This window comes from Saccostrea cucullata, unplaced genomic scaffold (genome assembly GCF_032062105.1).
Source record: "Saccostrea cucullata isolate Sc308-1 unplaced genomic scaffold, CSIRO_AGI_Scuc_v1 ctg2744, whole genome shotgun sequence".
NCBI lineage: Eukaryota > Metazoa > Mollusca > Bivalvia > Ostreida > Ostreidae > Saccostrea > Saccostrea cuccullata.
Genome location: NW_026923407.1, coordinates 76,616 through 102,652, shown reverse-complemented (window position 1 = coordinate 102,652; position 26,037 = coordinate 76,616). Strand labels below are relative to the sequence as shown.

The following is a 26,037-nucleotide window of genomic DNA, read 5'->3' as shown; positions in this document are numbered from 1 at the left end:
CTTTGACCAGTTGATCAATGAATTTAAAACTACAGAAAAACATGATGTAATGATATTAAAACTTGCCCGACACACTGTTTTCATCTCCAACAAAAAGTTGCACACCTTCATCTACCCCTGAATTTCCCGTAATTTGTTTTGAGTCATCTCTACATGCCTACAAAGGAATTTTTGCTTTCTAAAGTAAAAACCAGAAGTCTATGTCGAGTCTGAAGCTCTACTATTTTGTACTTGTAGCAAAGGAAGAGAAAAATACTTCAGCAGTTTGGAATTGAAACTTTACAACAGCAATAAATAGAATAATGCTCCTTGATTAAGTCTCTTTATGTTCTTAGTGTAGTCTACTTGCATGCCATGTTATATTATTATCAGACTAAAACTTATTTGGAGTAGCATTATGAGAGTATTTAACAGAAATTTCTATTTTTAGAAACCAAAGGCAATAATGTTCATCGAAGTCAAAAACTGATATGCAGGATTGTGTATCTTAGTGTAGTCTACATGTGTGCCAAGTTATTTTGAAATCAAACCAAAACTGTAGGAGGAGTAGCATTTTGAAAGAACTTCACAGAGATTTCTTTTTTTAGTAACCATGGCAACACCGTTCATCCAAATTAAAAACCGATATAAAAAGTTATATATCTTAGTGTAGTCTACTTGTGTGCCAAGTTATATTGAAATCAGACCAAAATTGTAGGACAAGTAGCATTTTGAAAGAATTTCACAGAAATTTCTATTTTTAGTAACCACGGCAACACCGTATATTCAAATCAAAAACGATACACAGAATTATGTATCTTAGTGTAGTCTACTTGTGTGCCAAGTTATATGGAAATCCGACCAAAACTGTAGGAGGAGTACTAGCATTTTAAAAAAAATGTTTACAGACAGACATACAGTACAGGCCACGAGTTTTCCGCAAAAAACACGGGGCCCCGTGGACCGCAATTCCACGCTTTAGCGAGGACCTCGAACCTTGTCGGCGTCTTTGAAGTCAGCGTTTCTGTGCACCGTGTAACACGGTGTGTCACAGTTTTGATGATAAATATTTTAAACATTTTCATTGCCCTAATTTAATAAAATTAAATCAACTTTCTTTTGAAATATTTGTTGTACTTTTCCATAAATTAATATTGGTAATTTATCGCATACAGATGTTTAAACTTATAAGATGTCCTAAATTTAATAACAGCGTACTCGTGTCCAGCAACAAAAAAAAATGTACAATTGCGTTTCAAGTTAAATCCTAATTATATTGGTCATAAAAAGTTCAATAGACTATTATTATTATTATAATACATGTATTACACTAAGAGGAAACACACTTTCATAAATGAATTACTTGATTGTCTCTATTTAACCGTGTTCAATTAAATTGTTGATACAAGATCGTTTTTCTTAAGTACGTATGCACTCATAAGTAGTACATATCAGATGCGTGATTATACTAAGTGATTTAATATTTTGTAAGAATTTAAAAAATAAATATAATTATATATGTACTATGTCTAGAATAATTAAAAAAAAAAAAGAATCAGACTCGTACATTAATTCTGCTCTTTGATACCGGTACCGATACTCGGCGAATCATTGGACAGATTCAGATAAGGATTATTGCCGTGATTAACGCTGAATTAATCTGTAATTATGTAAAATATGGAGATAAATATTAAATGCGGTAAACTCGAAAATCTACTGAATAGGCAGAGATGATAATCTGATAATTTTTTTAATTTAGTTTAAACTTTATTTCATTTAAATTAGACATCATATATACACAGCAGATAATACATACAGGATTCGGAAACAAGTTGTAACAACTTATATTAATCCGTTTCCTTAAATTAACTTTCAACTATAAATGAATATTTGCCCTTGTTGAATGACAGATATAGAAAGAAATATAATGAAAAAATAAAGATGAAACAAAAATGAGAAAAAATTGTAGAGAGATATATCATAACATGAATTAACATTAACAGTAAATGAGGAATAAACAGTCATACAATTCAATACAATACAATACAAGAACAACAGTATACGGCCACAAGTAATATTCAAGTTACAAATCTTTTAGAGGCAGAAATAAACTGATGTACATGTTTAAAAATGTTTGTATTGAAGGAATAATTCTTAGTTGAATCTCCAAATAAGAGAATGTTTAAACTAACTGGTCCTAATGGGTTAATGAATTTTTTCCTTGAGTCAGTGTAAAGAGGACATTCTAATAAAAAGTGTGTTGTTGTTTCAATTTTTCCACAAGCACAATTAGGATTATCTATTATATGTTTTGCAAATAAATGAGAATTAAGTGTACTACAATTAAGTCTGAGTCGTGTATGTAAAATTTGTTCTGTGCGCTTACCAAATAGAAAATGTTTTGGGGTTTTATGACAGTTTGTGTTTAGCACGCGTTTTAAATTAGATACTGAGGGATTTTCTCAATCGGAGTTCCTCGGATGACTCGTACCTCGCACATAACCTCGGACGTCAACGGTGATCTTCCATCTTGCTGATTCAGTCTTTTTGAATTTCATTCAAATATTATACTTTTGAAATCCGACTTACTTTGATGCACGCCCAACACTGTGTTCTTGCTTTCAAAGAATACTAACATTTGGTTGTAATTAACACGAGGAAATACACAAATAAAGAAACCTTTTCTAAGAACTTTAGGCAGGGCGAAATATGAAATGAGTGACAAGGCAGTTTCCGGCGGAGAAATGTAGCGATCTGATGCGTATTCCTCCACCTATCACATCCGAGGTTTGAATGGAGTGAAGCGGAGTCAGCCGAGGATTGCCGATTGGGATTTTCTTGGATATTTATAGGTAGTTCGTTCCAAAGCTTTGTAGTGGATGGTAGAAAAGATTGTGCATAGTGGTTTGTATTAAACTTCCGTTGAGTAATGCAGTGTGATCGTCTTATAGGATAATGGTGTGTTTCATTGATTCTTAAAGGGATTAAAGAAGATAAATAGTCAGGCGCACTTCTATGAACCATGGTGTGAAACTTGATTATTTTATGTTTTTGTCTTCGATTGTGCAACGTATCCCATCCAACTTCTCGAAAAAGATCATTTAAACTTACTAGTTTAGTCGCGCCTGTAACTATGCGAGCAGCCTCAATGTTATTTTTTTCGAGTTTATCAGCTAAATCATTTGGGATATTGTCCCATACTACATCTGCATACTCAATAACTGATTAAATAATTAAATAATTTTTTAATTTAAAATAGTGATCAACTTACACGCTGAATACAAAAATCACCAGCCGAATTTTTGGCAAATGGAATGATTGTACTAACTTCGGTACGAATATTACTTCATTCTGAAATATATTGTGTAAGAAATGAAAAAAAAAAAAAAAAAAAACAGTTTGAGAAAACATATAGATATTTAGCGATTTTTAACCCCCCCCCCTTCTAGAAAGCGATACGAATCGGCTGGTTAAAACTTTATCAGAAGTCTGCAAATTTATGTTCAGTATGTTTTTTTTATCTTAATCTACGAGATACATGCTTATTTGTGTCTGAAATAGGATATTAAACTAGAGTTTGGATTTATCAATTTATAAACAAATTATATATTAAGCCTAATTAGAAGGATTTCTATTAATCATATTGAAATAATTCAAAAATATTGAAAAACAAAAAAGTTAGAAAATTCGACTTTTTAAATTTTCATCTGGAAACAACAGAAAGTACTGACGACGAACAAAAGGTCGCGTCCTGGAAAGTGAATATCACGATCTATAATCCCTGAAAGTTTCACATTAATATCTTTTACCGTTCTTGAGATTAACCGCGGACAAAATGTCATTTTAAATTCAGGAAAAGGTCCGTAATTTAGCACCGGAAGCGAATTTCCAAAAAATCTCTCGGATAAAATAACTTCAGATAACAACACATCGTTTCTGAGAATTTCGTGAAAATCCACCCAGTAGTCTTCGAGAAATCGCGTGCACAAAATTAGATGGTCAGGAAAATAATAATAATAAGAAGAAACAGTAGAATCGCTATAAGGTCTTCCGTGAAGACGGAAGACCTTAATAAATTAACAAAGTACATGTAAGTTTATAATCGTTGTTGTAGTGAAACCTGGAAGATGAATTTCGCCTGATATCAGTTGAGTGTGTTATACACTTGCCGTGGTCAGAGCTGAAAAATTTGAAAGGTGTGATAAACATACGGCGCCCCTGGCCCACCGGCAGAGACCCAATATATTTTTTAAACAGGTGTGAACTTGGAACTGACCATAAGATTGTTTCAAATCACAAGTGAAATTCTTTCCGCGTAAACAGACTTTCAAGGTCACCTAGCGTCATGGGACAGGTGATGCACGAGGATTTTGTGCGTACAGTATATACAGAGACAGTAAATGGGTTGAATTTGAACAAAAGTTGTGGCAATTAAATAGAATTATAAAATGATTAACTGTGACCTCCGTAAATTAAATAAAACGAAGAATAAAAAAAAGTTAGAGACTATGTTAGAAGGGGTTTGTATGAGTCTCTCTCTCTCTCTCTCTCTCTGGTTCTGCTTTTTATACACTTTACAAGAAAAGAAAAACTTATTAGAATAAAGAAACTCTTTTTTAAATAATTACTTACACTGAAAGGATTTTTAAAACATTACGTGGTAGTGAACACTACTCTATGAAAATAATGTTTTCTGTTGCGAGAAATACGCTTTGAAATTATTGCATTAATTTCATGTTTCTGCTTACGATTTTCGCATCCATATTCAGAATAATATTCAAGATGAATAAAATACATGTATTTTAATAAGGAATATACATAATAATGCTTGGATCGTACACTAGTACTGAACATGTTAAAACTATGAACATAAATACAGCTCGGATTTTATACTACATACAGTGTATGTGACACGAATGCAGCTCGACGCCATTTCGTCTTCCATTGTTACATGAACTCATGAGATTAAATTAATATTCATTTAAAATAAAATTCATAATTTTTATTTTGTAACGTGAATGAATAATTTTACTTAAACAAGAGGCCCACGGGCCTTATAGGTCACCTGAGCATTATGCAACAACTTTCCAGTTATTGAATTTGATTCATGTTTTAAGCCAGATGCTATATGACATTCACAATTTTGAAAGAGGCATCATTGATCATCATAACAATACACTTAGCAGTTGCTTAGCTTGGTTACTGAATACCCATACACAGGGTAGGGGAACAAAAATGCATTCCAACTAATCAGTAGTGCCCCTAACACTGTGACATAAACCCCTGACCCTAGGTCCACACATTGCACAAATTTTAAAAAGGCACCCTTAATATAAAAAAAATAAATGTTTTATAAATACAAAAGAGCAGATTTCAAACAATAAATTCATTTTCAGTATATAAGTAGAGCCCCCACCCCACCCCTGACCCTGGGGCCTTGAAATTCACAAGTCTGCAAGATTAGGGCCCTTGCTCATCATAACTATAAAGGTAGTTCATCTGCTTCATAACCAGAGACAGAGAATAACATTTTCAAGATTCAATGTATTTTCACTGTATAATCAATAGAGCCCCGCCCCCCTAACACCAGAACCCCTGACCCTGGGGCCATAAAATTCATAATTTTAAAAGAGGCATTCTTGCTCATCATAACTATGTACTTAGTTTATTTAATTCCTAGGAGCAGTGAATAATATTTTCAAATAATTCATGTATTTTCAATATATAATCAACAGAGCCCCCCCCCCCCCCCTCCCCAACACCAGAACCCTTGACCCTGGGGCCATAAAATTCACAATTTTGGTAGAGGCACTCTTGCTCATCATAACTATGCACTTAGTTAGTTTATTTAATACCTACGAGCAGAGAAGAAGATTTTCAAAGAGTCATGTATTTTTACTATATAATCTATAGAGCCCCACCCTAACACCAAAACCCTGGACCCTGGGGCCATAAAATTCACAATTTTGGTTGAGGCACTCTTGCTCATCATAACTATGCACTTAGTTAGTTTACTAAATACCTACGAGCAGAGAAGAAGATTTTCAAAGATTCATGTATTTTCACTATATAATCAATAGAGCCCCCCCCCCTCCCCAACACCAGAACCCTTGACCCTGGGGCCATAAAATTCACAATTTTGGTTGAGGCACTCTTGCTCATCATAACTATGCACTTAGTTAGTTTATTTAATACCTACGAGCAGAGAAGAAGATTTTCAAAGATTCATGTATTTTTACTATATAATCTATAGAGCCCCACCCTAACACCAGAACCCTGGACCCTGGGGCCATAAAATTCACAATTTTGGTTGAGGCACTCTTGCTCATCATAACTATGCACTTAGTTAGTTTACTAAATACCTAGGAGCAGAGAAGAAGATTTTCAAAGAATTCATGTATTTTCACTATATAATCAATATAGCCCCCCCCCTCCCCAACACCAGAACCCTTGACCCTGGGGCCATAAAATTCACAATTTTGGTTGAGACACTCTTGCTCATCATAACTATGCACTTAGTTAGTTTACTAAATACCTAGGAGCAGAGTAGAAGATTTTCAAAGAATTCATGTATTTTCACTATATAATCAATAGACCCCCCCCAACACCAGAACCCTTGACCCTGGGGCCATTAATTCACAATTTTGGTTGAGGTACTCTTGTTCATCATAACTATGCACTTAGTTAGTTAATTCAATACCTAGGAGAAGAGTAGAAGATTTTCAAAGAATTCATGTATTTTCACTATATATAATCAATAGAGCCCGCCCTCACACCAGAACCCCTGACCCTGGGGCCATAAAATTCACAATTTTGGTAGAGGCACTCTTGCTCATCATAACTATGTACTTAGTTCATTTATTTAATACCCAGGAGTAGAGAAGAAGATTTTCAAAGAAATAATGCATTTTCACTATATACTTATTTAGCCCCGCCCTAGCACTAGAACCCCTGACCCCAGGGCCATGAATTTCACAATTTTGGTAGAGGACTCAATGCTGATTACAATCATGCAAACAGTTTGACTGCTTGATGTCCATGAGTAAAGAAGAAGATTTTTAAAGATTGCATTAATTTTAGTGGTTTTGGCCCCACCCCTCAGGCCCCAGGGGGGCAGGGATCATGAAATTCACAATTTTTGTTCCCCTTCACCCATAGATGCTTTGTACCAAATTTGGTTGAAATTGGTTCAGTGGTTGCAGAGAAGAAGCTGAAAATGTTCAAATGTTAACACACGACGAACGACGGACGACGACGGACGAAAACGGATAGCAATAGGTCACCTGAGTTTACTCAGGTGACCTAATAAAAATTTCTAGGCACACAGTTAATTCAAATGAAAATCATTCATTTTTTATTTACCGATATCTAATCTCAATATCATGCGTGCCATTCAGAGTTCAATATCTGGTTGAATAAAAACGATTATTATACATTCATAAAATAAAGTTATAAATTGTCATCAAAATTTATTAAATTTTTATCAGAAACAAAAGATTTTGTCTGTTATACTATTTACACGGTGCAGCTTGGAGGAGAATTTTCTGGACACTCGGTGCAACACGGAGGGAAATTTACTGGACACGGTGCGACACGGAGGACATTACCTGAGATTTTTCTAGACACGGTGCGGCACGGTGTGCCTACCTGTATATTTCAAATCCACACACACCGTGCTACACCGTGTACACGGTGTAACACAGAGCGTTTCACATGGTGTTTTTTCCACCGAGCGATGCGGAAAACTCGTGGCCTGTACTGTATGGACAGACAGATGGACAGACGCCGGACGCATTACTATCGCATAAGCTCTTCTGGTCTCTGACTAGTAGAGCTAACAAGAAATCATATAGAAATCAGACAATTATAACTTTAATTGGAGGAAATTTAGCCTTGCTTATAGCAATTTAACATTCCCCCAAAATTATGTTGTCACAGAAATTTGCATCGTCTCAAGCCACGGCCCGGAGTCTGCATATAGCTCTCTCCTACCCATGGCTGCTTGATCACAAAAAGTGTCGTAATCTTGAATATTTACGCCTCTCTATTGTGACGTCATATTTAATATTCAGTGACAAGCTTTGTTTCTATCGCAATTGAAATCAACAACTGACGTCAACAGTATACAAGTAATATTTTCTTTACTGCGATTGGATATTGAAAGGTCGTGATAAAGTTCATTTTCCGACTATGCTTTACTCGCATTGGTCAATATTTTAATGAACTACGAAGAATTCTCGCCTCGTTCAACCACGGCCAGAATGGGAGAGGATCGTACACAGCTAATTGTGCCACGTACGTGTTACATATGGTTGCACATAACACATGTATCACGTATGTGAAATGTACGTATCACATACGTGTATTACAAACATACGTTTCACATATGTGGTACAACGTACGTATAACATATGTGTGACTACATATGTTTCACATAACGTACGTTAAACGTATGTTTGGAATACACGTATGTGTTACGTACGTGAAACGTACATGTAACATATGTTATGTGCAACCATATGTTACACGTCATTGATAAACGTACGGTTTACATGTGTATTGTCAACCACATGTTACACATATGTTAATGAACACATGGTTTACATGTGTATAGTCAACCACATGTTACACGTACGTTAATGAACTCATGGTTTACATGTGTTTTATAAAGCACAAATGTCATGTATATATATAGTTTATGTGCATTATAAACCACACATTAAATATACTAATGTACATAAATAAATTATGGTTAACTTGTTTTCTAAAGCTCTCATTATATATGTTGATGAATATAGTATGTGTATTATCAGGCACATGTTACATATGCATTTAAAAAGGTGTTTTACATGTGTGTGAAAACCTATGTTTGAGAATGAGAAGGCTGTATATTTTGTAAATTCATACTATTACATACATGTATGATAAATGTCGGTTGACTATAAATCTAATCCTTTTTATTTTATTTCAAATTTAATTTATTAATCAAATTATCATTTAGTTTTTGCTATAAAGAGAAAAAAAAAACAATGTGTTAAACATTTATTGTTGCTAGGGACTACATAATTTCGCTTAAAATACAGGAACTTTTTGTATAAAAGTATGGCTGACTTCCACAACTAACTATTTTACCTTAATAGTTTAAGTGATTTTGGAGAACTAATCAAGATATTATTTAACATAACAATCAATAGGCACTTAGGGCTTAACCTGTTATTCAGGAAGAAGAGCAATCATAGTGATATGACCATCTATAAAATCCTTCTTATACTATGTATAATGTGTCCTTAGATCAGAAGTTGCATGTATTTTATTAAATTAATAATTATATTTTTAAAATCTAAAATATCTTTTTTTGACATAAACATTGATGTTTGGTTAAACCCAATGACCAGATCACAACTGAAGCATACATGTGTGTGCATTGTTGACTTGTCGTGTGCGTATCTATTGTTTCAATTTATTTCACATTGTTTACCTTACGTCCATTTTCATGTCTGGCATGATGTTATGAGTTCGCATTGGTTTAAAATTTACTCTAAAAACAATAAACAAAGTTTTCTCCAATCTCGTCATGTGTATCGGATATCGGTAGAGGCACATAAAATTGAACTCGGTCATCGGTAGATATAATCAATCCGAATTCAAGAGCAAAAATATATTTTAAAAAAAAGAAAGAAATTCATGATAAATTCACAACAAATCTCAAAAGGGAGTAAATGATTCATCTAGATAATTATCAAATATACAGTGGTGTAAGTGTTCACGAGCCAACAAAAATTTACGGGAAATTGTTTATTGCTCTAACCCACAAACCTCTCTCACCGAGGGTGGAAACTGAAAAATACATGTGAAGACAACATGAATTACATAATATAATACCACAAGACAACATAAGATATTCATACTATCGCTTAATATCAGATTATCAAATAATGACAATTCAGGCACGCCATACACGAACAAAAATAAACGCACATTTCAAATCAATAAAACAGGTATGTGCATCACTAACAGTGTGGAAGCATTACGTATTATAATCAATTACATGACAAATGACAAATATACACAGTGTACTTACTCTTTAGGGGCACAAACACCAAAATATAGATCAAAGTTTTGTAGAAAAAACAAGCATGGCCTATGCCGGAACAAACAGTAAACGAAGTAATAATCAAACCGAATCCGGAATCAATTCCGGTGCCACTACACTCCCCCTCTGGCTTCGAAGAAGCCAATCAATTTTAAATTGAAAAAGATGTTACATTTGAAATAATGCCTAACATCACAATACTAAGTGTGAACAAATCATGGGGAAAACATGACATTTCATGTCAAGTATATAGTGTGTAATGACTCAATCAAAATTAACATGGGGTCTTAACTACTTAGCCACTTCAACGAGACAACACAACTGAGTAATAGGTCTCACATAAAATGTTTTGTTACGGCCACAAAATATCTTGACCTTGCGTACGCGTCCATCATCACTCTCAAAGGTCTCTGTTACTATAGCAAGGGGCCACTGGTTTCTGGCTAACGAATCATCACGCATCAGAACCACATCTCCTTTCTGAAACTGTCTACCTTCTGTCAACCATTTCTGACGAATCTGTAAGCTCTGCATATATTCTGTGTACCATCTCTGCCAGAACTGATCTGCCAAGTACTGCACCTGCTTCCAGGAACTCTTGAGGGCATCCTTGGTCCCAAACACTGGAATGTCCAATTGTGAGGTATGTACAGTTTTCTGATGAATCAACATATCTGGTGAAAGTACCTGTGGTGTATCTGGGTCAGTTGATACTGCAACGAGTGGTCTAGCATTCAGGATAGCACTAACTTCCATCAAGAATGTAGTCAAAACTTCATGTGTTAAAGGTCCCTTATGGTTCAAGAGTAAGCTATCAAGTATCTTCCTTGAAACACCTATCATTCTTTCCCATGCCCCGCCAAAGTGGGAGGCATGGGGAGGATTGAACACCCACTTGATCTTGTTCTCCATGAGATACCTTTTTGATGCTGGGTTTTCCACCAGTTCCGAAGGAATGTTTAGTTCATGCACTGCCCCAATGAAGTTTGTCCCGCGATCCGATCGAAACTGTAAAACAGGGCCTCTTATGGCTATGAACCTGCGTAATGCGTTGATAAATGAAGCTGTGGACAACTCTTCAATGGCTTCCAAATGAACTGCTCGTGAAACAAGGCATGTAAACATCAAGGCCCATCTCTTCTGATTCACCGTTCCCCCTCTGGTCCGTCGTTGCGTGGTTGTCCAGGGTCCAAAGGTGTCCACACCTACGTAAGAAAAGGGTTGTGTGGGCTGTGTCCTATCCTTAGGTAGATCTGCCATCTTCTGCCAACCAAAACTTCCTCTCAACTTGCGACATGTGACGCAGGATTTGATCTCTGATCTTATGAGATTTTTGGCACCGACTACCCAGAATCCACCTGATCGAAGAGCACCTTCCGTCAACAGTCGTCCCTGATGTAGCACTTGGTGGTGGAATTTGCGCACAAGCAGCCTGGTGACATAATGGTTCTTCGGCATGATCACAGGGTGAAGGTGGCCATCTCCTTGTCCATTTTTGTCAAGTCTACCTCCAACGCGGATTATACCATGTTGGTCAATAAATGGCGACAATGGCATAAGTGAGTGTCCTTTTGGCAAGGGACGTCCATCTTTGATGCATCTTATTGCGTCGCCATACGCTTCTCCCTGAGTTGTCTGTATCACAAAATGTTCTGCACGTTCATATGCTTCACTTGAGTCGATGCTACTGTGTTTCACCGATTTATATATGAACTGCTTCAAAATCTTGACTCCTCGAACAAGAGATTCCCATGTTGAGAATCTTAAGAATCTTTCTGATCCAATCTTGGGGTTAACGAGTTTCACATCATCCACCTGAACTTTGCTGCACGTAACTTCCGGTCTAATCTCACGGTCGTTGTTGGGTTCCACTAACGGAAAACATGAGGGTGGGTCTGCAAATGTTTTCATCAGTGTCCTAAATGGGGGTCCGGTCAACCACTTACTGCTCGAAAGTTGAGTAGCACACACTGATCTCGTAGCCAGATCAGCCGGATTCTGCTCAGTGGGAACATGTGTCCATTGTGTCAGAGATGAGGATGAATGAACACGCTTCACTCTGTTCGACACATAAACGTAGAATCTGCGAGTAGTGTTCGTCAGATAACCCAAGACAATCTGGCTGTCAGTGTAGTATCGAAAGCACTCTGATAGAATACCAAGTTGTTCCTTGATTATGTCTGCAACTTCGACGCCAAGAACTGCGGCGCACAGTTCCATCCTAGGAATGGTGTTGCCGCCATTAGGTGCAAGCTTTCCCTTTCCAATTTGAGTGTGGGCTCTGAACTGACAGGTCCGAAGAGCTGTAGGTATGCAACGGCACCAATCGCGTCTTTCGATGCATCACAGAATACATGCACAAGGTGAACACTGGAATCTGTATATGAGTGATCCGAGTATTGCCTACGAACACACACTTGTTCTAGTTCAATTAAGGATTGTACCCAGTTGTCCCATGGGCTTTTAAACATCTCAGGAATTGGCTCATCCCAATCTAAGGTGGTCGTACTAGACAGAATTTCTTTCATCAAAAGCTTGCCTTTCAAAACAACAGGGACAGCAAAGCCTATGGGATCATAAAGTCCATTAATCACAGACAATATTCCGCGTCTGGTAAATGGTTTCTTGTCTTTACATGTGCGGAATGTGAACTGATCAGTTTCAATGTCCCAAGAGAGTCCTAAACTTCTCTGCATTGGTAATGTGTCATTACAAAGGTCAAGGTTACAGAGGTCCTTAGCCAGCTCACTCTGTGGAAATGAGTCCAACACCTCCCTATTATTGGAAGCGAACTTGTGTAACCTAAGTTTCCCGTTGTCATGTAGAACACATTGTGTACGAGCAAGCAGATTGATGGCTTCTTCAGATGTACGGCAGGAAACTAAGCCGTCGTCGACATAGAAGTTCTTGTAAATGAAGTCCTGAACATCTGTCTCTGCATTCTCGACTGCCTTGCATAGCCCGTAGGTGGCTACAGCTGGCGATGGGCTGTTCCCGAAAACATGAACATTCATATGATAGTCTATTAAGGGTTTAGAGATGTCGTTGTCCTCATGCCAGAGGAATCTAAGATAGTCTCTGTGTCCTGGAGTAACGAGAAAGTTATGGAACATTTGTTCAACGTCCGCGGTAACAGCAACTGCTTCCTTCCGAAATCGGAGCAGGATCCCAAGAAGACTGTTGTAGAGAGGAGGTCCTTTCAGAAGAACATCATTGAGGGAATACCCATAATACTTCGCAGAAGAATCGAAGACTGTTGGGCTTCTTGGGATGATAGACACTGAATAGAGGTAAGTACCATTTTTCTGTGTTACTGGTTGTTACGGGAACGGGTTCAGCATGCTGTCTATCAAGTATCTTCTGCATAAACTCTCGGACATGCGCTGCCTTCGTTGGGTTGTGTATAAGACTGTTCTTGAATGAAATAGCTCGTTTCATTGCAGCTTCTCGATTGTTGTGTAGAATGGGTCTACACGTCCAAAATGGTAGAGGCGCTGTCCATTTCCCACACTCAGACATTTGGAATCCTGAGTCCATGATATCCAGGAAGGCCTGGTCTTCTAGCGACAGCCCTTGAAATTCATAGTATGCTGTTTGCTTAAACACTGGGTCGTCTTTCACACAAAAGGAACTGTCACAGGGCTCTAGGTAGGTTGGTCTACCATTGGCTAGTATGGCAGTCTTGTTGACAGTGACAACTGTCTGTTCGTGAACTGTTCCTAGACAGGAGTTTCCAATCAGAACCCATCCAAGGGGTAATCTCTGTCCTAAAGGAACGCCAACACGTTGGTCAAGCACTATATGAGTGTCAATAAGGTCACGACCAATAAGTAGTTCAATCGAAATGTGATTGTCAATGGTAGGTATATAGTGAGTAATGTCACTAAGGTGTGGGTAAATAGCCACAACTTCTGGAGATGGTATCTCACTGCGATTTTGTGGAATCTCGTTGCACTCTATGATATCTGGTAATCTGAACACTTGTGACTGATCACAGGACTCTACCACATATCCGCATGCTTTACGTCCACTGTTTACAGATTCACCGGAACATGATTTCAACGTGTACAGATGGTCGGGACCGTATTCATGGAAACAATCAAAGAATCTGGAAGTGGCGAGAGTGTTGCTGCTTTGATCATCAATGATGCAGTAGATATATCTAGCAAGGTCACGTTTCTGCTTTGGATACACAAGGGCTTTCACGATCTTTGCACATGACTTGCTGGTGTTGAATGGCTTCCCACAGATCTGAGTGCAGCTGGAACTAACAACTGGGAGCCTCTCCCCCTCATGGGATTCTACAGCTGGTGAGTTGCTATCAGGGTCTTTGTGTAAGGCTGATGGATGATCAGAGCCTTTACAAACAGAACATAGGACAGTCTCATTACACTTTGACCTCATGTGCTTCTTTGGCCCACAGCAACGAAAGCAGTAGCCCTTTTCCTTTATGAATGTTCTCCGCTCATCTAATGGTCGGGCACGAAATGAACGACACTCATTTAATGTGTGTTTAGAGTTTTCATGAATAGGGCACTTGTCCAAAGAAGAACCACTGTCTTTAAGTAGGGTTCCAGAGCTTTGTAGTTTTGTTTTAAATGCAGTCACAGTAGTGTTACTCTTACGACCTTGCAGCTTTACTGGGTGTACCTTCTGCTGTTTGCTTCTGTCAGGTAAGGTGTCAAACTGTAGACTAGGGTCATTCTTCATCTTTGTGATCTTCTCCAAGAATGCCACAAACACAGGAAATGTAGGATATGGATGTCCCGTCCTCAGCTTGTAGTTTGTTGCTTCTGTAACCCATTTTTCTTGGATGTAGTGAGGTAACTTGGCCACAATTTGGTTCACACCTGACGATGAGTCGAAGTAAGCGAGCAATGTTGAGTAGACAGGGTTTTCCTTCAAGGATTCGATTTCTGACACAATATCAAAGAGTTCATATAGCTTTGTATTGTCTTTATTTCCTAGCTTAGGGAACTTAGCGAGTTTCCTCTTGATGGCAGACTCGACAACTTCCGGATTAGCAAAGCGATCCTGAAGGTGATCCCATATACGTTGTAACCCGCGACCTGGATTTGAGGCGTTAGCGTTTCTGATACTCTTTGCTTGAGTTGCTGATGAGGTGTTCCCCAGCCACTGAATCAACAGGCCCATCTCCTCCATGGGTGTGAGACTAAGTTCTTTCACTGCATTTTTGAATGAGGCTTTCCATGAGGAAAAGTTCTCTGGATTGTCGTCAAAGATGTGTATCTTTGAAACTAAGTCCTTCTTGGCAAAGACTTTAGCAAACTCCGAGCACGTGTTCATGTCAGTAAGTCCAGTATGCGGTGTTCGCGGATTGAACCCTGTACTGTTCATGTTATTTGCTTGGACACCATTCGCAGAGGGAACAAAATAAGATGTTGGTTCTACTGTGTTATCCAACTGTCTCTGGGGTAAATTAGACTCACTTTCATCCTCAGTAGGAGGATGGTCTTGGCTTTGGGATCTTGTATCTTCTTGAGAGTCAACATAAGATTTTGTACGTTGAAGTACTGATTCTGCTTCGAGTTGGTTGTCTTCAACACTGGATGGTGGAGCATAGCTCTCTCCCAGATCCGACATGTCATACAATGCCTCGAGGTTGCATTTCGCTTCTTCAACTTCACGTTTCGTACTTAGAATGATCTTGTTAGCATTAAGTTCTGCTTCCTGTTTGAGGAGAGCGGCTTCTTCTGCCGCAAACTTGAGGCGAGCCTTGGCTGAAGAGAGGCGTTCAGAGTGTTTCAGTACAGCTTCCCCTAGCTGTTTTATGCCTCCCTGAGAGAGAAAGGACGATAACTTGGAACGCTGACTGAGTCGCCCGGACATCGTCATAGATGAAGGTTTGTTCGGAACCTTAAAACCCTTAATAACATCACACACTTTGGTCTTAGTAGAGTCCAGAACTGCTTTCCACTTAGAATTCTCTTGTATACTGTCTGATGTTCTCTGGGTACTAAGGTAAGTTGAAAATTTGGTATACAACTTCTTGAACTCACTAATGTTTTTGTCCAGTTTGTTTATGATGCTGTTCACATCTCTAAGATGCACAGGATTTTTCGCGACAAACTCACAAATGTTGTCAATGTCACTTTGGCACTGTGATAGCCTCTTTGAATATGATGAAACAGTCTGAGTATATTGTTCCGATCCAAGTTCAGATAGCTCTCTGTCTTTCCGCAAATCGTGGGACATCTCAGGATTTGTTTCAGTAGTAAATCCATGAGCCATATTAAGAGAGAGTGAAGAAAGCTGCCCCTAAAGATTTCCACTGTAAGTGTTCACGAGCCAACAAAAATTTACGGAAAATTGTTTATTGCTCTAACCCACAAACCTCTCTCACTGAGGGTGGAAACTGAAAAATACATGTGAGGACAACATTAATTACATAATATAATCTCACAAGACAACACAAGATATTCATACTATCGCTTAATATCAGATTATCAAATAATGACAATTAAGGCACGCCATACACGAACAAAAATAAAAAACCCACATTTCAAATCATAAAAACAGGCATGAGCATCGCTAACAGTGTGAAAGCATTACGTATTATAATCAATTACATGACAAATGACAAATATACACAGTGTACTTACTCTTTAGGGGCACAAACACCAAAATATAGATCAAAGTTTTGTAGAAAAAACAAGCATGGCCTATGCCGGAACAAACAGTAAATGAAGTAATAATCAAACCGAATCCGGAATCAATTCCGGCGCCACTACAAGTGGGTACCGTCCGTATAAAACTTATAAAATATACCTTCCGGAATTTTCCAGCCTCCATTTATGTACTACATGTACATTACCAGTGACGTCACTGGAAAGAGAAGTCTGACGTCTGCAAGTTCTAGGGCCTAACTAAAGGTGAGGAATGCAAAAAAATCAACAATTATTTAATTACTTTATGACTGTGTGTTGCATGTACACTAAGGGGGGTGTTTTTTTCAGTGTATTACATAATGGAGACTTGGGTTACCAAAAACAGAAAATATTGACCATGTTGAGGCAGTGAACTGTCTTGGTCAGCACCAGGTGTATCAAATTTTCACAGAGCATCCTTGGCCCAAGGGCTACCATTTATACTAAAATTAGGGTTTGGACCCTTATACAAGGGGAGATAAACAGGAAGATAAAACCAAAAGAAGTCTATATTGGCCTAGAATTGTTAAACTTTGTGAGTTGAGGCATCTAGGGTTTTTGGAGAATGTCGACCAAAAAGTAGGTCACCATGACCTACTTATGGTATTTTATAGCTCTATTGAAATATCTTCAGTCCTAACTGGCTAAGAATCATTATGGAACTTTCTTGGTTGATGTATTTTGGGTCTTATAAACATAGAGGCTTCAAATACTAGTGATAGATTGTACAATTTATTAGAAGAGCGATTCAAGGCCCTTGGGTTTCCAGTTGTCCATCGTCATACACTGTGCTCTGTCTGGTAAAATTTTAACATTTACAGCCTCCTCCCAACACCGCCACCCAAACTAAGGGAGGGTTAACCCCATGGATTAATCTAGGTTTTGGGGGAAACTACCCTTTCTGGAGAAATTGGGAAAATGAGCCGAGGTATGGGAACCACTTGAGCTAGTGCAGGGCAAGCCCTGCTTTGGGGCTAATTGACTTGCAGCATTTTTATGACCATTTAAAATGCATGAAGTAGCAAATTAAAACCATATTTCTCATGTAATGAAAATTTTACTTTAAATTTTCAGTTTTTATGAAAGAAAAAGAAATATTTGAGGTTTTTACTATTGTAAGGGGAATATTTTACTCATCAAAAGGGAAAAAATTAGATCTTCAGGGGAAATTTTCTGTAGGGGAAAAACACCCATTATCGGTAGTAAATATGCCCTAGATTAATCCCTGAACCCATCAAAATTATTCAAAATTGTATTTTTTTGATTGGACATCAAGCAAACTATTAGCAAGATTTTAATAAGCATTGAGTCCTACTAAAATTATGAAATTCATATAGCCCCAGGGTAGGTGGATCAGATGTAAAGGCACAGCTTTATTAATTAATCATAAACTGAAAATGCATTGATTCATTGAAAATCTATACAATGCTCCTAAGTTGAAAGCAAAATGACTAAGTTCATGACAATGAGGAATAAGTTTTATATCCCTGTAATCAAAGATTCTGGGGTACATCTATATAGCTTTTGCCCTGTCTGTCTGTCTGCAAAATCTTTTCACATTGGCCATATTATTTTAGTGGGTGAAAGTATGGCCTTCATATTTCACAGACCTGGGTATTCATTGTGACAATACTTTTGTATTGGTACACCAAATTAACCTTTAGAATTGAACTTGGATTGTGACTAACTTTTAAGAAAGTTTCATAACTTGAATCTTGGCCATAACTTTTGAACAGTTGGTGCAAGGGCTTTCATACTTCACTTGTATATTTACTGTGACAAGACCTTTCAATGGGTATAAATTAAAATATTTGACCTTGAACTTCTAGTTTAACCCACTGTTTAAAAATTTTTAACTTTGATCATAACTTTTGAGCTGGTAGTAGTAGGGCTTTCATATTTCACAGATTTATTCTTTGTGACAAGTCCTTCCTTGGATGTCAACAATTTGACCTTTGACCTTGACTTTGGAGTTTGACTTACACTTGGGAAACTTTAACCATAAGCTGGCATATGGGGTATTAGTATATACAAACACATCTTTTTTTCCGAGTACACGCACAAATCAATGCTATGTAATGAATTTTAGATAAGAGAATTACAAGGTAAATATTTGAGGATATAGTGAAAAAAATAGTTTAAAAGATCATGGTTATGAATACTAAAAAATTAATTATTTAGTATTTATATTTAAGTTATACAGAGAATCAACCAGGATTAATATCGGGATAATAATAATGTTCAGGGGAAAAAATGGGTTTTTCCCTTATTCCATGCTTCTAATATTTTCTTTTTCTTTACAGGCAAAAGAGAACTGGAGAAAAATGAATTGATGTTAACATACTCTACATTAAATTTGGTTTAAATCTAAATATGTCTTTTGTTGTGATTGCTTCAAGAGCAATTAAGGATCAGGAAATTTAAAGTGAAGGATAACCAGAAAGTGGATCATTCAACAGATGAAAAGAATATATGCCTTTGAGGGAAATTATGTCAAATGCATGAATTGAATATTTAAATTTCACGTAATTTTTGTTTCACCAACGTTTACAATATGTGAAAAAAATGTTCAAAACGTGTTTAACCATGGTTTGACACATTTTTGTATGGTATTCATACATTTACTATATGTGCAGTGCAAATAATAAACCCATTAAACATGTTATGAGAAACATATGTTACACACACGTTGCACGTACGTTATTCATACGTGAAACGTATGAATAACGTACGTGTGCAATATATGTGTAACGTATGGTGGGCAATACGTACGTTTAACATACGTGACACGCATGATATTCACACGTGTGAAAACGTATGTATAACATACGTGGTACTTTTTTCATGGAAAATGTATGTGAAGTCACGTACGTGTCACATACGTTTAACATACGTGAAATGTATGTGGCACAATTAGCTGTGTACATTTTGGCCGTGGTTTGCGACGATGAGAAATTTGGTGTTATACCTACAAGTTAAAATCTTTAAGTGCATCTGTACCTGAATAAAGAATATTTTTGGTATTCCTTTTAAATCTGGATCTCTGAATATTTCAACTATTTCCCGCACTGAGACACGTTCATCTTTAAAGTTTGTTGAGAATCCATTTTTGCCTGGTTCTGGATGTGTCAAAACGTAATCCTCGTATGTTTTAACCTTGTCTGTCTGTCCGTCTTGTGTTTCCACATTGTCTGTCTGGCTGCCTTTTTGTTCATTTTGTGGTAGAATCACTCCATGGGAGGACACTGTCACCAAAAGGCATCCACACGAGCCATCACAGCAAAGTCTCTTAACTAAAACATATTCAAAAAACACTTAAAAACTTCTTATATCACATTATTATTAAGATCAGTATAAAAAAAAAAAAAATAAAATGAGGGACGAAAATTTCCCTTAATGCATTAGATATATCTCTAGATCTAGCTGAAACGTTTCTACTTTGATGTTTGGATTCATGTTTGATATAAACAGTGTATAGTGGATTAAAATAAACAGTGAAACATTGACTCACATTCCCTCAGTTCATCCAAAAATTTAGACTTGGATAAATTTCTTGTCAACTTTACATCTTCATGGTCAAATGGATAAATTTGAAACTTTAAATCTTCCAACATTCTAATAAAACTGTTCCTCTCTGGTATAATTGCTATTCCTCTCTTGAGTCCTTTATCACTGACTGAAAAATCCCAATCAAAGTTGACAGCTTTCCATGGCCTTCCCTTCATCACTTCATAAGCAGAATTCATCCTGAACTGAACCTAAAATTTAAACATGTTAACTATGAATCAATATCTTTTTAAAGATATACCGGTAGTCTCATAACTGCAACAGTGTGTGCAAACAAATTGAGCAACGCATATTATGAGACAAATTTTTCAAATAATAATCATTCATTGGTTATATCAGAAACCTATATACTAACCCGATAGGCAACTCCTTCAACGCCATGTTTATTTACCCAAAACATCACGCACAACACTACAAGTTTTTCAATTTACATTTATTCCAAGCAAGATGTCTGTTTTCTAATTAATGTCATTTATTCCTTTTATGTATAGGAATGGACTTTCAATAAATTTTTAAGCATATATTCTAATTTGATTTAAATATCAAGAAAATAAACATTGATATCGGCGATTTCTCGGAAATATGGCCAATCGGGACATGTGCTAAAATAAGGAATATAATCAGTGTTAAAATCAAATAATTACTTTGCACTTCATAGGCGTTCATTGATTGTGACATCATATTAAAATGCATGTTTTAACCGTTTGTCACCCTGTCCGTGTGATGGTGTTTTGAATGCTATAGATTACCATTCGTTCACTTTATATAATGTTATATGCAGAAAATAAGTGTAATGTAAATGTTATAGTTTTGACGTAAATATTTAAAATTTAGGACTTGATTACGTGACACATGTACGTACATGTACATGAAAAGGACTGGTTTTTTTTTTCAAGAATAAGGCCCCCTGTTTTGAGATTTATTATATCATTTATCAAAATATAATTATCTTGACGATCGGGCTCGGGATTCAGTCATTAACGGGTTTTATCATAAGGGATAAGATGAATGCTGAGTTAGTCCGGATGTTGCGCTAGAGTATATGATTGCGCCCATGGGAAAAGGGCCCTTATGGCAATTTTTATACATTTTGAGTTTTTCACGGATTTTGATAGAGTAAGGTTAGAAGTTGCCAAATATGAATTTTCATGGTCCTACGTCTACTCTAAGTAGGTTTTTTCTTCATTTTTATCCAAGATACGTTAACAGGTTCAGTATGACGTCATGTTTTTCAACAACGTCAAACGTTTTCCGAGTGAACGTAAAATGATTTTCTTCTGCAATTTTACTACGGTAATTAATAGTTGTATAATATTTAATATTTACCAGGTACATATCATTTTTATCTCATTGTCTCTTTTAATTATTAATAATTATTTAATTGTTATACATGTATATAATATATTATGAATTAATCAGTGGTGTATAGAATTATGAGTTACTGCTTGTTTTACATTTCGCTTTTCTCTGACATCAGGAAGAGACCTGAACAGTGGGCGACATCCGTTCAGTTTTTTTTAAACAATTATTTTCTCAAACAAAATATTAAGAATTTTGAACAAAATTGGTTCGTCATTTTTTTTTTGTCATTAATTTCAAAATAATATCCAGTAGACAAATCAATAATAACTATATCCTGTAATTTTTTTGAATAATGCATTTTAATGTATAGATTTTGTTGGGGTAGGGGTGGGTTAAAAATTAATATTATGCAATTGTCCATGCCTAAATATACAGTCAGTTAAATATGACTGTTTTGTATAATATATTTCCAGACAATTGTCTGTGAACTGGCTGAGTTTTAAAATGTCAGATTTTTGTAGGGATGTAAGCATCATAGAACATTCATCATATTATTTTATGACTTAATTTTAAAAATTCCCCTTCATTTAAATGATTTTGTTTTCTACTTTTATTTTATGAAGTGAATTTTACAGAGTATGAATTCCATTCTGTTCCCGTGCCAGAAGCTTTGATATATGCTAAGCCTTGTAAAGCCTTACATGTTACAGAGATATAAAAGGACACCCCGATCCCCTGCACTGCGGCCAAAATAAAACAAAATGCAAGCATGTTGTTGCGGTTTTGTGTCGTGTATTTTCAGCATTGAATTTTATTTTATGTCAGCGTTTACATGAAGAAATAAAACCCGACCCTGGATTTATAAGGATTTTTTTTGTCAATCAAAACAAACAAAATCATAATATGTACTTATACAAGTATAATGATATTTAACCATAATTTGATGGCAGGTTAAACAATATATTCCACATTGATAACTGCAATGAGATTATAAGTCCAGTGATGAAATGGTTTTTTGCATGATAATTGATCTGTTAGGAGACATTCAATGCTGATCGAGCTTTTGTGAAAGACAAAGTTCTTCATGGTTTCAGGGATTAATTTGCAGATAATTCTTAAAAAATTTGAAATCTGTTTAAAAAAAAACACCATGTAAGTACCAAAAAGATACATGTATATTAAATTCGGAGATCTTGAAAATACCGGTAAATAGCCATACATGTAGTTTAAATAACAAAAAAGAATTTTTTCTTCGTTTTAGAGTATTGTATTATTTTGTTTGATTTGAAAACTTATCTTTTTCAATAGAGTTTCACACTTCTCAATATAGGATAAATAGATTCTATATAAATATCTTTATCTATACCCTCCATCCTCTCTCTCTCTCTCTCTCTCTTGCCCTCTCTCTCTTATCAGATTTACTTGAACAGCTCTATTCAATTAAGTTAGGACATTTAAAACATTTTTTTTTATTTGGATGTTTTTTGCTTGTTTTAATTTCTCTAAATTGAAGTGTGTTATAGTGCAACAAGAAAATTATTAAGACAAAACAACATTTTTAAATTTAATTTATTTAATCATGATTCATGATACGTTAGATACTTTAAATGTATATTATTTTTTTTAAAAATGAAATTCAATATTAAATCATTTCATGCAAAAAAAAAAAAGCTTTGGATGAGAGATTTTAAAAAAACCCAGACATTTTGAGACCCAGACGTTTTTAAATAAACGTTTGTTTATTTAATAATTACTGTTTTCCTTTTTTTCCCTTTGTTTTTCCTTTTCTACATTATCGGGACCTTGTTCCCAAAGTACAACAATATTGTTTATTAAAAAAATCATAATTATGCTGACAGTTAAAAGTGTTTTTATTTGGTCAAAAGATCTCTTTTATAATCCGGGAGAAAATTCAAATTCATACAAATGAAAGTTCCTCTCTGGTACCCCTGTTATATCGATTGTTGACATCAGAGTTATCTCTCCTATTTTTTATTTATAGAAAATACAAACATCTAAAGTTTACTGTCGTTCTTACACATTTTTGTTTAATTTGTAAAAACATAAAAGATGTATGTTAAGTTTCAACATTAGTACAAACAATTTAACAAAAGTTAAAGTAGTATGCACAGATGGATCATTGTTTACATGTGATTGACGCGATTGCAATGTATATCGAGATCTCAAAAAAGGAAGACAATCTTCCTTTGCAATATTTTAACAATATACCCCGTCTAACATGCATCCTAAATCTGATATAAATATGTAAATAAAATTTATCTATCTAGTGTATATAAGTTGATTATTCTATCAGAAAAGCACCTTGTCGACAGCTTCTCATCTTCGGCAATCGCTAGCGAAGATGTACTGATGTAGGAAAACTGTTGGTGTTAGAGATGTGTAATAGATATGTTTGTTAAGAAACCAGTTCTTAATATTTTCATTTATATATATTAAAATCAGTGGATTGGGAGATTCAGATATTGTTTAAATTTATTTATAAATGAAAATAAATTCCACATGTTGGAAACAGCAATAAAAACTTTGGATGCGTCAAACGTCAAAACACGTGGTTAAAAAAATTCTGCGTCGAAGTTCAACGTCAGTCTGCAACGTCACATCTTTATGACGTTATTTCTCTGTTCTAGCAAAAATGCCATAAGGCCCTTTTGTCATGGGCGCAATCAATTATATAAGTGTGCATCCGAGATAGTTTGTCATTCTGCGTTGGCTGTCAGAGAAGAAGGTCCTCTAACGGGTACGGTGATTGGAATAAAGAGAATAGTCATTGTGAATACTTTCTATTTCCACTATAGAAGAGTTATAGTTCTTAGTGCGCTCTTTTGTGAAAAAGTTGGAGAATGTACAAATCTCGCGGGATTTTTGGGACAAACGTAACATAAACATGTAAACAACACGTTGAATGCCGATGAACAAATCCTTACAAAATCCATATGAAATATTTTATTGATGTGGACTTTATTTAAATCAAGAGTAGAGATGACAAGGATATTAATTTACATTTGTTGGTGATCGTATGTATATCTATTTATCGTAATGGTACATTTAAAGTCAATTTACACACCTCGGAAATGTATTTTTATTAATGGACGATAAAGTTTGGGTTTTCGCTCTTTCACATATGTTTTTTCTTTAGTTAGAATAAAAAATGTACTTAACATTTATAATTGGATTGAAACTGACATGTTTTGTATTATCTGCAATCATCGGCAATGCCATGCTGTCCCAGTCAGACGACTAAATGCGCCTCTTATTCTGAAGAGTGCACTAATGGAAATACAACGTATTAATACAACTGTACAGTGTTATATTGTGTTTGGCTTGTTATTGAAAATACAGTGGCATTTCACTGTACATACAAGCTGTGTATCTTGTATCTAGCTGCAGCCTGTGCAGTACAAAGGGATACAGCCGTTTATTGACATGGCTGGGGTAGATCCCTAAGGCACACATACCCGGACAGAGCCTTGTTAAAGAACCTTGTTTATTTCTTATTGTTACTTTTCGATTTGTTTTATAACAAACAGATAGATAACCCTAAGAATATATGTATATATTGACTCGTTGTTTTTTATATTAGCTTTTGTAATTATTTTCTTGTAAAGTTGATCATTTTTAAACAACAATTTCTGTATTCAAATAACCCTTGTAATGAGCAATATAACCATAAAGATTATTAATAATTTTAAACAGGAAAACAATATTTTTATAAAGCAAAACATTCTACTTTCGGTTTATCTGAAAACAGTTCGAATAATATGTGTAGATTCTATAAACATGATAAATAAGTCAGTCTCTATTTTGTTTTTCATAAATTCACATTGAACATGTTGAGATAAATAGAATAAAAAAGATACCTATCATATAAATGCTCAGTTTACTTAGGTTACTGATGATATATTGCAACTGAGTTGGACTTACCGCTTTTAGCACTGACGGTGTAATGATATTTCGCACCCTGTCCCTTCGAAACCGTATACTACCACACACACACACAAAGAAGAAATGAAAACCCCAAACAAGGCTAACAATGGGAGAAGCTACAATAGTTCTATACTTTACAATGAAGTCCATTTTCAGACTCCATACATCACAGCACGTTTGATTATTCTTTATTTTTTGTTTTAAAAGATAATAAATAATGAAGTAAAAGTGACCACATATACAGCGTACCCTTCCCCTTTGAAAACCCAGACCCCTCCTGAAATCTTTGTTGGTATGAATAGTCATAGGTATATATGCTTTAAAAGTATTTAAATGACCCCCCCCCCTCAAGTTTTCCAAAGGAAAGATGTCTTTTTTTTTTTTTTTTTTTGGATTTTTTTAGATTCAGGTAGACCCCCACCCCCTCCACATGCACACATTCGGGGAGAATTCTAGATTCACGCCTCTTATTATAGGGTCTCA

General features: G+C 35.8%; 1 protein-coding gene across 2 annotated transcripts; it reads right to left on the bottom strand.

The window, feature by feature from the left end:
• On the bottom strand, positions 1 to 20,492 carry LOC134263925 (uncharacterized). 2 transcript variants are annotated; one of them, XM_062746278.1, is made up of 3 exons: positions 20,248 to 20,492; positions 19,741 to 20,026; positions 1 to 157 (listed from the first exon to the last, which is right to left on the bottom strand). In XM_062746278.1, exons 1-3 carry the CDS (start codon positions 20,484 to 20,486, stop codon positions 56 to 58), a joined length of 627 nt encoding a protein of 208 aa, XP_062602262.1. In that variant the 5' UTR covers positions 20,487 to 20,492; the 3' UTR covers positions 1 to 55. The 2 variants fall into 2 exon arrangements, with proteins under 2 accessions (XP_062602262.1, XP_062602261.1); XM_062746277.1 differs by having other exon boundaries at positions 19,741 to 20,033; positions 20,252 to 20,492.
• Positions 20,493 to 26,037: the final 5,545 nt, after the last annotated feature.